The sequence below is a fragment of the Papio anubis genome, chromosome 3 (assembly GCF_008728515.1).
Source record: "Papio anubis isolate 15944 chromosome 3, Panubis1.0, whole genome shotgun sequence".
NCBI lineage: Eukaryota > Metazoa > Chordata > Mammalia > Primates > Cercopithecidae > Papio > Papio anubis.
This window is the reverse complement of record NC_044978.1, coordinates 48411956-48425038: the sequence shown is the minus strand read 5'-3', so window position 1 is coordinate 48425038 and position 13083 is coordinate 48411956. Positions and strand designations below refer to the sequence as shown.

The 13083-nt window shown below is 41.2% G+C and overlaps 1 protein-coding gene across 1 annotated transcript; it reads right to left on the bottom strand.

Moving 5' to 3' along the window:
- Positions 1–953: 953 nt before the first annotated feature.
- On the bottom strand, positions 954–11671 carry UCP1 (uncoupling protein 1). Its single transcript, XM_003899212.5, has 6 exons — positions 11214–11671; positions 10373–10571; positions 4853–5053; positions 4645–4746; positions 3718–3898; positions 954–1531 (listed from the first exon to the last, which is right to left on the bottom strand). Exons 1-6 carry the CDS (start codon positions 11337–11339, stop codon positions 1417–1419), a joined length of 924 nt encoding a protein of 307 aa, XP_003899261.1. The 5' UTR covers positions 11340–11671; the 3' UTR covers positions 954–1416.
- Positions 11672–13083: the final 1412 nt, after the last annotated feature.

Below are 13083 nucleotides of genomic sequence, written 5' to 3'. Positions count from 1 at the left end.
AAGACCCTGTGATTTTTTAGTTAGCCATAATAAGCAAAACACTGCTGTGTGTTACTAGAGTTTGATCCCTCAGCAGTACTCCACCTGACAGTTGAGGGAACTGAGATATTTGTACACCAGCTACTACCAGTTATTGGTTAAGGGCTGCACTGGGGCTGTGTTATTTTCCCTGCTCCTCTAGAATGCCACGCACAGGTGAGTAAAGCTGGCTCTGGTGGCCAGAAGACCCTAAAAAGGGCAGGTGCTGACATGACAATAGGAAGTCAGGTCAGCAAGCACTAAAGAGCAAAATGGTATGTGTAGGACAAAGAAGATATCTGCTACAAGACCCTTTTGCAGGTAATGAATGGGGAAGATATGCATGAGGGCAAGGTGAGGATCCTCAATAGTAAATGTAACGTGGAGTTGATTAAAACAGAAGTAGAATGATATTTGGCAACCTGTAACCTTCCTGGTCGTCCAAGCTGCCAATCCTTGTATTTGGCTTAAAATCAGACTGGGCTTTGTCTTAAAAACTTCTTTTTAATATGTTTTACTGTTTCCCTCTCTCTTCTGCATGCAGTTTGTAGGCATTAAAAAGGTTACTACAGGTGCTAATGATGAATTTGAATTTGGCTTTGCTGAAAGATTCCATGAAGATTCATTTTCATCTCAGTAGGAATCTCAAACTGTTCCTCTGTCTTCCCAGAAGTATCCTCCAGCTCTAAAATTACGTGATGCTAGCACAGGTGCCAGGACTCTAGTAACAATCCTGCTAAAATGAATATAGTGTCTTAGATTAGAAGTTGTTAAAGATATCATCAAATCTAGACTCTAAACATTAAAAATTTATACTAATAACATTCAGAGTAGGTTCATGCCTATGATTCTAAAGACCTGCACTTCCTATTGGGCAGTATTGTATTCTAGGTGAACTTGACTCCTACACCCAGGTATAGATCTCAAAAGACACACTTTAAAAGGTATTAGCAATAGTTTATTGAATATATTAACTGACAACTGTGGTTAATAAAAACTAATATTTTTAATAACTTCATTTTTAAGTATTTATAAATATAAACTGCATTTCACTCAGTTTCTTTTCTACCAGTTGGAATTGTAATTAAAACATGTTAAAGTTCTTCACATTCATTCACACAATTGCACTCCAGAAATGGTCAAATGCAGTAGCTTATCTGCATTACATTTGCCAGGGTATATGCTGAATGTGTTGCTTTCCCCTTTTTAAGACACTGAGAAAAAAAAGTTACATGAAATAGGCATTAGTTTTCCTCTTTTTTATATAGAAAAGTCCAAAATTCTCTACCAAAATTCCTTTATCATTTTAGGTTAAAATAAGTGAACAAGTTTTGTTTGTTTTTATGATCCAGTCAGCAAGATTCCCACTGGTATGTCACATCATTTTCTTGAAGCTGATTATGTGGCACAGTCCATAGTCTGCCTTGACTTTGACAGTTCTCGTTTCAGTTGTTCAAAGCACACAAACATAATGACGTTCCAGGATCCGAGTCGCAAGAAGGAAGGTACCAACCTAGAAAAGTGCATGTCATCGTTCGATTAGTTTGTTTGAGATTCTTTTTTTTTTTTTAATTTTTATTTTTTGAGATGAGGCTTCACCCTGTCACCCAGGCTGGAATGCAGTAGCACAATCATAGCTCACTGCAACCTCGAACTCCTGGGCTTAAGTGATCTCCCCACCTCAACCTCCTGGAGTAACTGGAATGAGAGACTGCACCACCACACTCAGCCTGAAATTCTTAAAGTGATTATAGCAGGTTATGCTTCTCATTTTGCCACTCCTCAAGTGAAGATGCTTAAAAGTACATATTCTTCATCTTTCTCTCCTCTGCTGAAAATAAATTTTCCTTTAGATGTCCTATATTACTTCAAAACAACACAGCCCTAATGATCACATCTATACAAATCCACAAATATCCTTCACTCCCAAAACATGTCTGCTCTTCTCTGACATGAACTTTTTCAAAAACTCTTTCCTTGTTTGAGGGAAGGGGGAATTTTTGCTTGTTTTGCTTTGCTTTCTGAATGGGAGGTAGGAAACTTAGAAGAGAGAAGGAAGGAGAGAAACCAAAGAAGTATTGAGTAGAGTCAAGAAATCAATGCTGTCTCAATCTTGACAATTCTTGTCCTTACAGAAATTGTTAAATGTTTAAATGGCTTTTATTGTTTAACCTATAAAAAACACCCCTCTGCCCCAATTTTTTTCCTTCAAGTCTCTTAACATGTTTCTCTTCACTTCTCAATGTGGGGTATTTTATTGCCCAAAAAAACCCCACAAAATTACATTTCAGTAGCATTAAGTACATACACATTGTGTGTAACCATCACCACTATCCATCTCTAGAACCTTTTTGTCACCCCAGGAAGAAAGTCTCTATCCATTAAGCAGGTCCCCATTTTTTTCCTACCTCCAGCCCCTTGTAACTTCTATTCTTTCTGTCTCTATGAATTTGACTACTCTAGGTACCTCATTTAAGTGTAATCATACAGTATTTGTCATTTTGTGTCTGGCTTATTTCACTTAGCATAATGTTTTCAAGGTTCATCCATGTAGTATTTCTCCCCCAAAAGATTTTTAAATTTGAAAAAAATAAAATTATTAAATGGTTAATGGTTTAATAACTGGTATATCCATTTTAAGTTAATTTTATAAAGAACTTCATTTGTATTAATGTATCATAAGTACAGATTATGATGAGTTGGAACTTTTTATAAAATGTGTATGATGCATTCATGCTTAATTTATAAGACTTGAGGAATGGCCTCACAGTTTAAAAAGGTAATGGAATTTTATCATTTAACCACTAGTGTAATCCTTGTAGAATATATTGACAGATTACTTAATACTGTATTTTCTTCTCCTTCTTCTTCTTTTTTGAGACAGGGCCTTGCTCTGTCTCCCAGGCTGGAGTGCAATGGCACAATCATAGCTCACTGAAACCTTGAACTCCTAGGCTCAGGAGATTCTCTTGCCTCAGCTTCCCAAGTAGAGGGGACTATCAGTGCATGCCACCACACTCAGCTAATTTTTCAATTTTTTGTTGAGACAGGGTCTCGCTTTGTTGCCCAGTCTGGGCTCAAGTGATCCTCCTGCCTCCATCTCCCAAAGTGCTGGGATTACAGATGTGAGCCACCATGCCAAGCCCATACTATATTTTCTTAGGAAGGTAGTTTCCAATACAACATTGCATTATGGAACTATGTAATCTATTACACAATACTTGTTTCTAGGTGAGTGTAATAATTACCCAAATCACATAATTTTCTGCATCACTTTTCTAGATTGGTGGTGATGTCTTATCTCTAGTTTTACAATTTTAAAACTTGAGTCCATCAAATTAAATCAAATCAAATCTTGTTCTCTCATAGCTCTCTATTATGATTTCCCTCTACTTTATAGCTCTCTTGCCCAGAGAAGGCAAAATACTGTCTACATTTCTAATAGATTGGGACCAATGGAAAAGGCACTGATCTTGAATGAGCCTTTGATCAAAGTTGAGAAAATTTTAATATAATGACTTTTTACTTTCTGGCACAGTGGAATTGGTGGATTCAAGAAATCTGTGGTAAGGAAAAGTCAATACTAAATATATGAATATACTAAGGCTTGTAAGCTAAATGTCAGTTGTTTGACATAAGAGTGTCCCAAAGCACATAGACAGCCAGAACACATTACAGATACACAAGACCACATCTTACCCCTTGAAAAAAGCCGTTGGTCCTTCATTAGTGAACATTTTCATTGCACAGTTGGGCACACTTCTATACTGTCCTGGTGGAGAATTAATAAATCTGGTTTTTACTACATCCACCGGGGAGGACATAGCTGTTGCGCAAAATCCAGCAATAAGAGCCGACACCAAGTGGCAGGGGACGTCATCTAAAATGGATCGGTGAAACAGGTCAACATCAGACTTTTGGGGGCTTGCAATTTAGTTATCTGTCATATCTTTATAAACCTGTTGATAACAGTAGCTCAGTGAAGATGTCTTATAAATAAATAAAATAAAACAAGAAAGGCATTGCACTAGAAAAAGAAGGTAAAGAGTAAATGGCTTAATAGATTGTTAACACTTTAGGAAAATAACCTGTTAGTTTCCTCTGTGCCTTTAAGGCCTGCAATAATGCCTAATATATGAGCATCTAATACTTTTTTACTGAAATAAAGTGCAAGGGAAATTTTAATGTCTCTAGAAATTGTTAGTATATTATTTTTAAGAACCTATCTTATGGAATTACTTTTTGGATGAGATCACTGATAAGCTCCTTGTATAACTAGATCTTTTGGATATAGTGCAGGATGGACTTACCTCCTGAATTCTGCTGTATAAAGAAAAAGATTCTAACAAAAGTCCCATATATTAGTGTTAAATGAGAATAATGCTGACCTAAGATGAAATTGCCTGTTATTTTTGTTGCAAAATATTTCTGTTGTGGCAAAACTTCTTAAACTTAATATTTTGGTCTTTTCCTGCTTCTCACAAGGTTATATATAGTTCAAAATTACTTATTTTTAAAAAGAGAAAACTATTAAGAGTTAAGGGATTCAGTATAAGGTGGCTGCAGAAGCTCCAAGAGGAAATTCTAAAGGTGCAGACGTGTTTGTTATATGAAATGGGAAGTTACCTGCTAATATGTTGTTTTTCACAAAGGCCTCCTTCATTAGATCATATGTTACCAGCTCTGTACAATTGATGATGACACTTCTCATCAGATTGGGGGTAGTCCCTGGGGAAAAAAAAGAAGAAAATGTTTACTAACTCTACTTTATAATAAGTTGATAATTGTATGTATGTGCTTTGGTGGTTCTAAAACCCACTTTGAAGTTAGTTACCTTTCCAAAGACCCGTCAAGCCTTCCGTTGTTGCTACTATTCTGTACGCGTTATAAGTCCCCGTGTAGCGAGGTTTGATACCGTGGAGATGGCTCTGCGCTTGAAGTCTGACTTTCACAACCTCTGTGGGTTGTCCGATGAATACTGCCACTCCTCCAGTCATTAGACCAGCTAAGATCTTGCTTCCTAAACTAGGTGTTGCTATCCAGAGAAAAAAAAAAAATTATTAAGAAAAAACAATTAAAGACCTAGAATGCATGCATATCTTTTTAATTTTCAGTGGTTCATAGTTTTTTTTTTTGGTTTTTTGGTTTTTTTTTTTTCTGATATGGAGTCTTGCTCTGTTATCTAGGCTAGAGTGCAGGGGTGCAATCTTGGCTCACTGCAAACTCCACCTCCTGGGTTCAAGCAATTCTCCTGCCTCAGCCTCCCAAGTAGCTGGGATTATAGGCATATGCCACCACACCCTGCTAATTTGTGTATTTTTAGTAGAGACAGGGTTTCACTGTATTGGCCAGGCTGGTCTTGAACTCCTGGGACCTCAGGTGATCTGTCTGCCTCGGCCTCCCAAAGTGCTAGGATTACAGGTATGAGCCACCATACCTGGCCCATATTTTTGTATTCTGACAGCTTTTCTACTCCTCTAATGCATGTTCATGTGTTGATCATGTACTAAATGTGTACCAACTCAGAGTAAGGCTAGAAAACGTCAGGTGTCTGAAATTTTTTAAAAATGAAGACTTTCAAGGAACAAGAAAACACAATGCTTATTTTCACAGTGGTCTGATTTTTTCCTGTGTTCAGCTTGGTTCTTTCTTATATTTAGCTCTCTTTTCAGTATTATCCGACTGTGAGGAGGCACCTGTCACCAATGAGGCTTGATCTTTCTCCCATGAAGGATAATGTTAATTATGGGACTTGGTGGCCTTAGAAGAAGCCCAGTGGACAAGCTGCACCAATATGGGCCATCAACTAGTGTTAGGCTACAACATGTGAAGGGAACAAAAATAAGAAGACAGGTGAGAAGAAAGTGATTTTTATCTTAAAATTTTGAAAAAAAATAGCTTATGTTGCTCAAGACAGATATCATTAAATACAAATAGTCTTGAAGCCCAACATTCATTTCTATCATTAAGTAAATATAAAATTATGGTTCAGCAACATTTACTCAGCAAAGGCTTTCTCAGTCATTCTAATTCAGTTTCCTAATCTGTCAAACAGGGATAATAATATCTATCTCCTCGAGTTGTGTGAATTAAATAATACTGAAAGAGAGCTTACACTGTCTAGCACAAAGAAAATCCACAAAACTGGCAGCAATTTTTAAATCACTATTGTGATTGTACTCTTCTCATCATGCTTTAGCAGGAGCTGGGCATATGATTGACAGCTGTCTTTTAATTGGCAATATTGTATGACTACAAATGCCTTCACTTTTAGCTCACATTTGTAATGCATTGCGCTACAATGTAGTGTATCTTGATGTACTCATCCTATCCTCCAATCTCCAACTTTCAAATCCCTCTCTTCACTTCCCAGTCAAGCTTCCTGGAAAAGAGGCTATGTATTTTTTTCTCAAGAACTAAAAGAAATTTATTTACAAAATATATTGTTTGTCTTTACTTCTCAGACCCATTTCTTCCTCAGTCCCCTACAATATAGCTTATACCCCACTACTCTGCTGAAGATGTTTTTACTAGAAAATCAGTGAGCTTCTATTTGTTATGTACAATGATCACTTTTCAATCCTTTCCACACTCTCTGCTGTTTGACCCTATTGATAGTCCCTGCTGTGACTTCCTGGAATCTAGCCCAGACTTTTCTCCTAAACTCATGTGCCTACTGGACATTACCTGTTGACATGGCCTAAACTAAATTTCTTGTCTTCCCCCTAAGACGGCTTCTATACATCTTCCCTCAATAAAGGGTATCTTTAACCAGAAATTGGAAGTCATCTTGTATTTCTACCTGTCCCTTATGCCTTACTTCTATTTGTTCACCAATTCAATTCAATTATACTTTCTCAGTCTTTCTGATTGACATCTCTTTTTCCCTATTGCCAGTGCTTTAGGGCATACCCTGATCATTTCTTGCTTTCTAACTTACCTCTTTCTTACTCCTTTTACATATATACTCTATCTGCTGCCAAAGTGATCTTTTGAAAATGTAAATTGTTTATGCCACTCCCCTGCTTAACATTTTTACAGTGACTTCCCACCAGGGTAAGGATAAAATCCAAACTCCTTAGCATCGCCTGCAAAGCCTTCTGTGATCTGGCTCCTTCCTGTCTCTGTGGCTTCACCCCTCCTTCCTCACCAACATGTCCTCCCTGTGCTATGTTCACTCTACTTCTCACTGAGTCTTTGTACATGACCTTCACTCTACTTGGAAGGTCTTTCTCACCCCTTTACCTGGATCACTCCTGCTGGCCCTTTCAGAATTGATCCGGACATTAACTCTTCAGGAAAATCTCACAGGACCATGCCTCCATGGCTAGGTTAAATAGTTCTGTTTAATATGGCACCATCTTGTAATTACAGTTAGTCATGTGCTGCATATGTGATGGTGGTCCCATAAGACTAGAAGAGAGCTGGAAAATTCCTATCATCTAGTGACATCCCAGGCACCGTAAGGTTGTCATGTAATGCATTACCTTTTCTATTTTTAGGTACACAAACACTTAACTGTTATACAACAATTGCCTATAGTATTCAATACCAACAGTCTGCACAGGTTTGTAGTCTAGGAGCAATAGATTATACCATATACACTAGGTGTGGCTATGCCATCTAAGTTTGTGTAAGTGCTCTCTGTGATGTTCATACAACAACCAATTTGCCTCCTACCTCATTTCTGAGAATGTATCCCCATCATTAAGCGAAGTAGGACTGTATTGTAATATAGCATGTGTCATGGTGTTGCTGGAAGTCAGGGACCCCAAATGGAGGGACCGGCTGGAACCACAGCAGAGAAACATAAATTGTGAAGATTTCATGGACATTTATCAGTTCCCAAATAATACTCTTATAATTTCTTATTCCTGTCTTACTTTAATCTCTTAATCCTGTTATCTTCATAAGCTGAGGATGTATGTCACCTCAGGACCCTGTGATGATTGCATTAACCATACAATCTGATTGTGAGACATGTATGTTTGAATAATATGAAATCTGATTGTAAAACGTGTGTGTGAACAATGTGAAATCAGTGCACCTTGAAAAAGAACACAATAACAGCAATTTTAGGGAACAAAGCAAGACAACCATAAGGTCTGACTGCAAAAAGAGCCATATTTTTCTTCTTGTAGAGAGCCTATAAATGGACCTGCAAGTAGGAGAGATAACACTAAATTCTGTTCATAGCAAGGAATATAATATTAAGACCCTAGGAAAAGAATTGCATTACTTGGGGGAGGTCTATAAACGGCCACTCTGGGAGTGTCTGTCCTGTGCAGTTGAGATAAGGACTGAAATATGCCCTAGTCTCCTGCAGTACCCTCAGGCTCACTAGGGTGGGGAAAAACCCTACCCTGCACCCTGGTGAATTTGAGGTCAGACCGGTTCTCTGCTCTCGAACACTGTTTTCTGTTGCTTAAGATGTTTATCAAGACAATACATGCACAGCTGAACATAGACCCTCATCAGTAATTCTAATTTTGCCCTTTGCCTTGTGATCTTTGCTTTGCCCTTTGCCTTGTGCTCTTTATTGGCCTCAGAGGCATGTGATCTTTGTGACCTACTCCCTGTTTGTACACCCCCTCCCCTTTTGAAGTCCTGAATAAAAACCTCTGGTTTTACGGCTCAGGTGGGCATCACGGACCTACTGATACGTATCACCCCTGGTGGCCCAGCTGTAAAATTCCTCTCTTTCTACTCTTTCTCTTTATTTCTCAGACTGGCCGACACTTAGGGAAAATAGAAAGAACCTACGTTGAAATACTGGGGGTGGGTTCCCCCAATATCATGGAATATGGTCATCTATTCACTTCTCCTCACACACCCCTTACTGTCAACTGTAAACTCTGTCCAGAGACACATCTGCCATCTAAATATCTAACATAGTTACTGGCACATGGCAGTTCAACAAAGCCTACTAAATAAACTGAATCTATATAACATAGAACACTGCCAACATACATCCTATTAATTTGGTGCCCAAAGTCTGCAACAATTAATAGAACAGTCAATCTGTAAAGAAAACCACCTGAACGAGCACTTGACCTCCTTTGTGTTTCCTCTCTTGTACATCTATAAATATCAAAATGCAGTTTTGATCTAGTAACATACAGACTTTATCTTCACTTTGAAAGTACTTGTGTGGATAAGTATAATTTACATATTTGTGTAGACAATATTTATAAATTATCCCATAAAGCTACAGTATTGAAGGTTACTCACAGCAGAATTGATGAAATCTACAAGATGGATTTCACTTAATATATTCATTTTGTCATCAGCACATCTTCTCTCTGGCTTGTCTGCTCCACATGAAAGTGCCTCTGATGTTGATTAGCTGTGTGATTTTGTGCATCTGACTTAACTGCCCTGATACTCGGCTAGCAGTTTTTACTCACAGCATTGCTGTGTGTTTGAATGATGGACAGAATCATATGCGAAGTGCAGAAGGCAGTAGAAAACAGGGTTAAGAGCCTGGAGTCCGAGGCCAGACTGCCTGGGTTTGAACCCTGGCTCTGCCCCCTCCCAGCTGTGTGACCTTGGGCAAGTGATGAATTGCTCTGTGTTCAGTTTTCCCAACTGCCAAGGGATAATGATACTACTAGTAGCCTTCCAGTTGTAATGTATCTGAAGCACCTAGAACAGTGTCTCATTCATAGTAAGCCCTCAAATAAATACTAGTTAAAGTGACAGGAATTCTTAGAGTGCACTTGCATTCAGGAAATATGTTTCTTTTTCCTTTTCCCGTAAACAAACGCCCTACAGCATTCGTCCATTTTTTCTGGTCTGGTCTTCCCTGGACCTTATGAGGAACCTCTTAAAAGGAAATATGTCTTTTCCTGTCCTTTCAACTCTACTCACCAAGTCTGGCTTTCTTTGCTTCAAACAGAAGGTTTTGAACTTTGTTGCATACCCAAATGATGAGAGAAGCTTGTGGAAACACAGATACTCTGGTCTCTAGCCTAAGGATTCAGACTCAGAGGACCATGGTAGTCCCCATCTGGATTTCTGACAAGCTCCATAGATGTTTCTGATATATTTCCCTGTTTGGAGAACTTTAAGTTAAACATTATTCTGTAGCTCATTCATATTCTCCAGATGGAGATCCAAATTAGGCACACAACTTTCATGACTGGGTGACTTTTTAAAAGCATAAATCTGCATCTAAAATGTCAATTTTGCATACTTTTTTCTTTCTATGAACAATTTGGGGAAGGGAGAGAGTTCAAATATGAATGTTTTCTCGTCAATTTGTTATGAAAACCACTCCTCGATGTGTTACATTTTATGGAACAGAGCAGAGCCCAAGGTTTTTCTGCCCCTCCCAGGAACGTTCTCGGCTTACTTTCTTTGCTTGCGGTGAGGAACTCCTGGACCGTGTCATAGAGGCCGATCCTGAGAGAGGTGGAGCTGATCTGTCTCTGAAGCCCCGCAGGCAGCCCGCTGTAGAGTTTCATCTGCCCTTCTGTTTTGACCAGAGTGGTGATTGTTCCCAGGACACCTTTATACCTAATAGCACTGGACGTCGGGCGTTCGCCTTGGATCTGGAAATAAGAAAGGTGCAGATCAGAAGGGAGAGAACATTGAGTTCACTCTTAAGCCAAGATTTCCCCCACCGTGTTCCTATTTTCCGTTTCTTTTCTCAGCAACATCCCCCTTCCATCCACCTCCCTCTACGCCGTGTGTGTGTGTGTGTGTGTGTATGTGTGTGTGTGTGTGTGTGTGTGTGTGTGTGTGTGTTCGCGAGCGCGCAGATTGGGGAGGCTGGCTACAATGCACATTTTGAACATCCCCCTCCCCATGAACTCTCCAGAACCCCTAGGGCAGTAGGATAGGACAGAACCCCCGAAGACTCAAAGAAAGGAAAAAGCACCTGACTAGTAAACTCAGGAGAGGCCAATATTCTCAGCTCTTAGAATACTAAGTGCACCCTAAATTTTGGGAGAATTTGGTAGTAGTCATGGTCAACCCATCGTCTGTGGCCCTCGTGGTTCTTCAGCTAATCCCAGAAGAAGTTCCAGTTTCCCATCCTAAAGCACCAGCCCTGGGACAAGGCCAGACTGCTTTGGAAGGGCACTTACCCTACCTAGAAACAGTGGTCAACCCAAAGCAGAGAATAAATGGAATGCACTCAACAGCGCCCCCTCTGGCCTGAGAGCCCTCGTCATACCCCTCTGGCTGGCTACCTGGAGCCGGACTTTGGCCGTGTCCAGCGGGAAGGTGATCACGTCCGCTAAGCACGCAGCTATGCCAGCTGAGAAGAGCTGGATCCCCAGGGTTGGGTGCACGTCCGAGGCTGTCAGGCCCCCCATCTTCACTCTGAGACTGGAGATGCAGAGAAAAAGGGTTCCAGCCCTGAAGGTGTGGGAAGTTTCTTTCCCTTGCTCTTCACGCCTGTCTCCCGGGCAGCAAAACCTGCTTTCTGTTTTTGGAACCCCCGACCGGGCGGCTGAGGTGCAGAGGCGGCGGCTCCAGGCGAAGCGCGGCGTTGGGGGCCGAGTCCCCGCGTCCCCTCCTCCCCACCCTAGCGCCAGCAGGACCCTCTGCGCCCCGGTCTTCCGCTGGGACTTATATAGCTGGGCCGCTCCGGGGCTGGGCCGCGCGAGGTCTCAGAAGACCCGGGCGTGGGACCTGGCGGGGGCGTGTCCGGGAGCCCCGCTTCTCTCCCCAAAAGCCCTAGGCCGGTCCCTGGTTGTCTGCGCCCGGCACTCCGCGCGTCGGAGGGAGGGCGCACCGCGGCGGTCAGCACCCTCGCCCCCCGCACGCGCCTCACCTTCTGTCACCCTTTGCTGCACACCTTCGGCTGGGGCTTTCGGAAACCAGCACGATACCAGAGACCTTGGTAAAAGGTCTTGCCAAGTTGGAGCTCTCCCAGGAGGAAGAGCTAGGCACTCTCCCACTCCTCCGACTCCTCAGACATCTTGCAGGCACCTTGCAGCCTTCTCTGCTTCCCCTTCCTCTCCTTTAAACTTCTCATCCTCCTTCCTCCGGATTCCTTCTCTTCCCACTACCAGTTTCAGACTTGGAAGAATCCCACACAGGAACCAAGAGCACTCTGAACTTGTCAAAGAAAGCGTTTCGTTTCATCACTTTTTGAGAGAAGATGTCAAACGAGGCAATAGACACACTAGAAAGCAAATAGTACATTGCTAAAGCAAATACAAAATGAGATACCACTTGTTCCTTCTAATTACATTTCTTAGAGGGTGCAGTGGAAAGGACAGGGCAGGTTGCTTGGCTCCTGGTGCAGCTCTCCAGCTTATCAACTCTGTGAACCTGGGAAAGTCATCTGTACTCCAGCTTTTATTTTCAGCAGTGTGAAATGTGGTTCCAGAGCTAGCCCGGGTCTGAAATCTTCCTGCTAACTTACCTATTGTGTGTTGGTTGTGTGGCCTTTCCTAGTTCAATCGTTGTGCAAATTTTATTTTCAATGTTTATTCTTGTGAAAACTTAAAAAAAAAAACTTTTAAAAAACAGTGGGAAATAATAGGAAACAGGAGAAAGAGGGAAATGGGCAAGGTCAGGTCCCAGCTTCCAGAATCTCTCAGATGAGCCAAAGATCCATTTGATATTACCAGAATCCACATCCAGCTATCTAGGGCTCAGGTGCTCAACCCTGACTTAAGCCCTCCAAAAGAGACAGTGGAAGTCAGAGTCATCTCCTCCAGGAGCAGCGGAAATAAGACATGAATAAAGAATAATCTCCAATCCCTCTCTAAGAAAAGGTTGTGTACTGTGCAAGAAGCCAGTCCTAAGGCACTTCCAAGGGAGGTCAGGCTAACAGAGCTTCCCTGAAAAAGGCAATGTTGACCTGACATGGTAGCCTCTGAAAAAATTAGAAAGGAGAAGGAGCGAGCGAGGTTTCCCCTCTGCAAATACTTGTTGAAATAAAGATCAACTGAGGCAAATAAGTGGCATGCGTGCAGGCAAAGATGTTGAGGAAAGCACGTTGCATATATAGAGTGCATTCTGTTGGCCTGACTGACTGGGAAATTGGGTGACAGGGAAGAAAAAGAGAGGTAGGGCAAGAAGTTGGTGAGGGATGAGGCTGTAGAA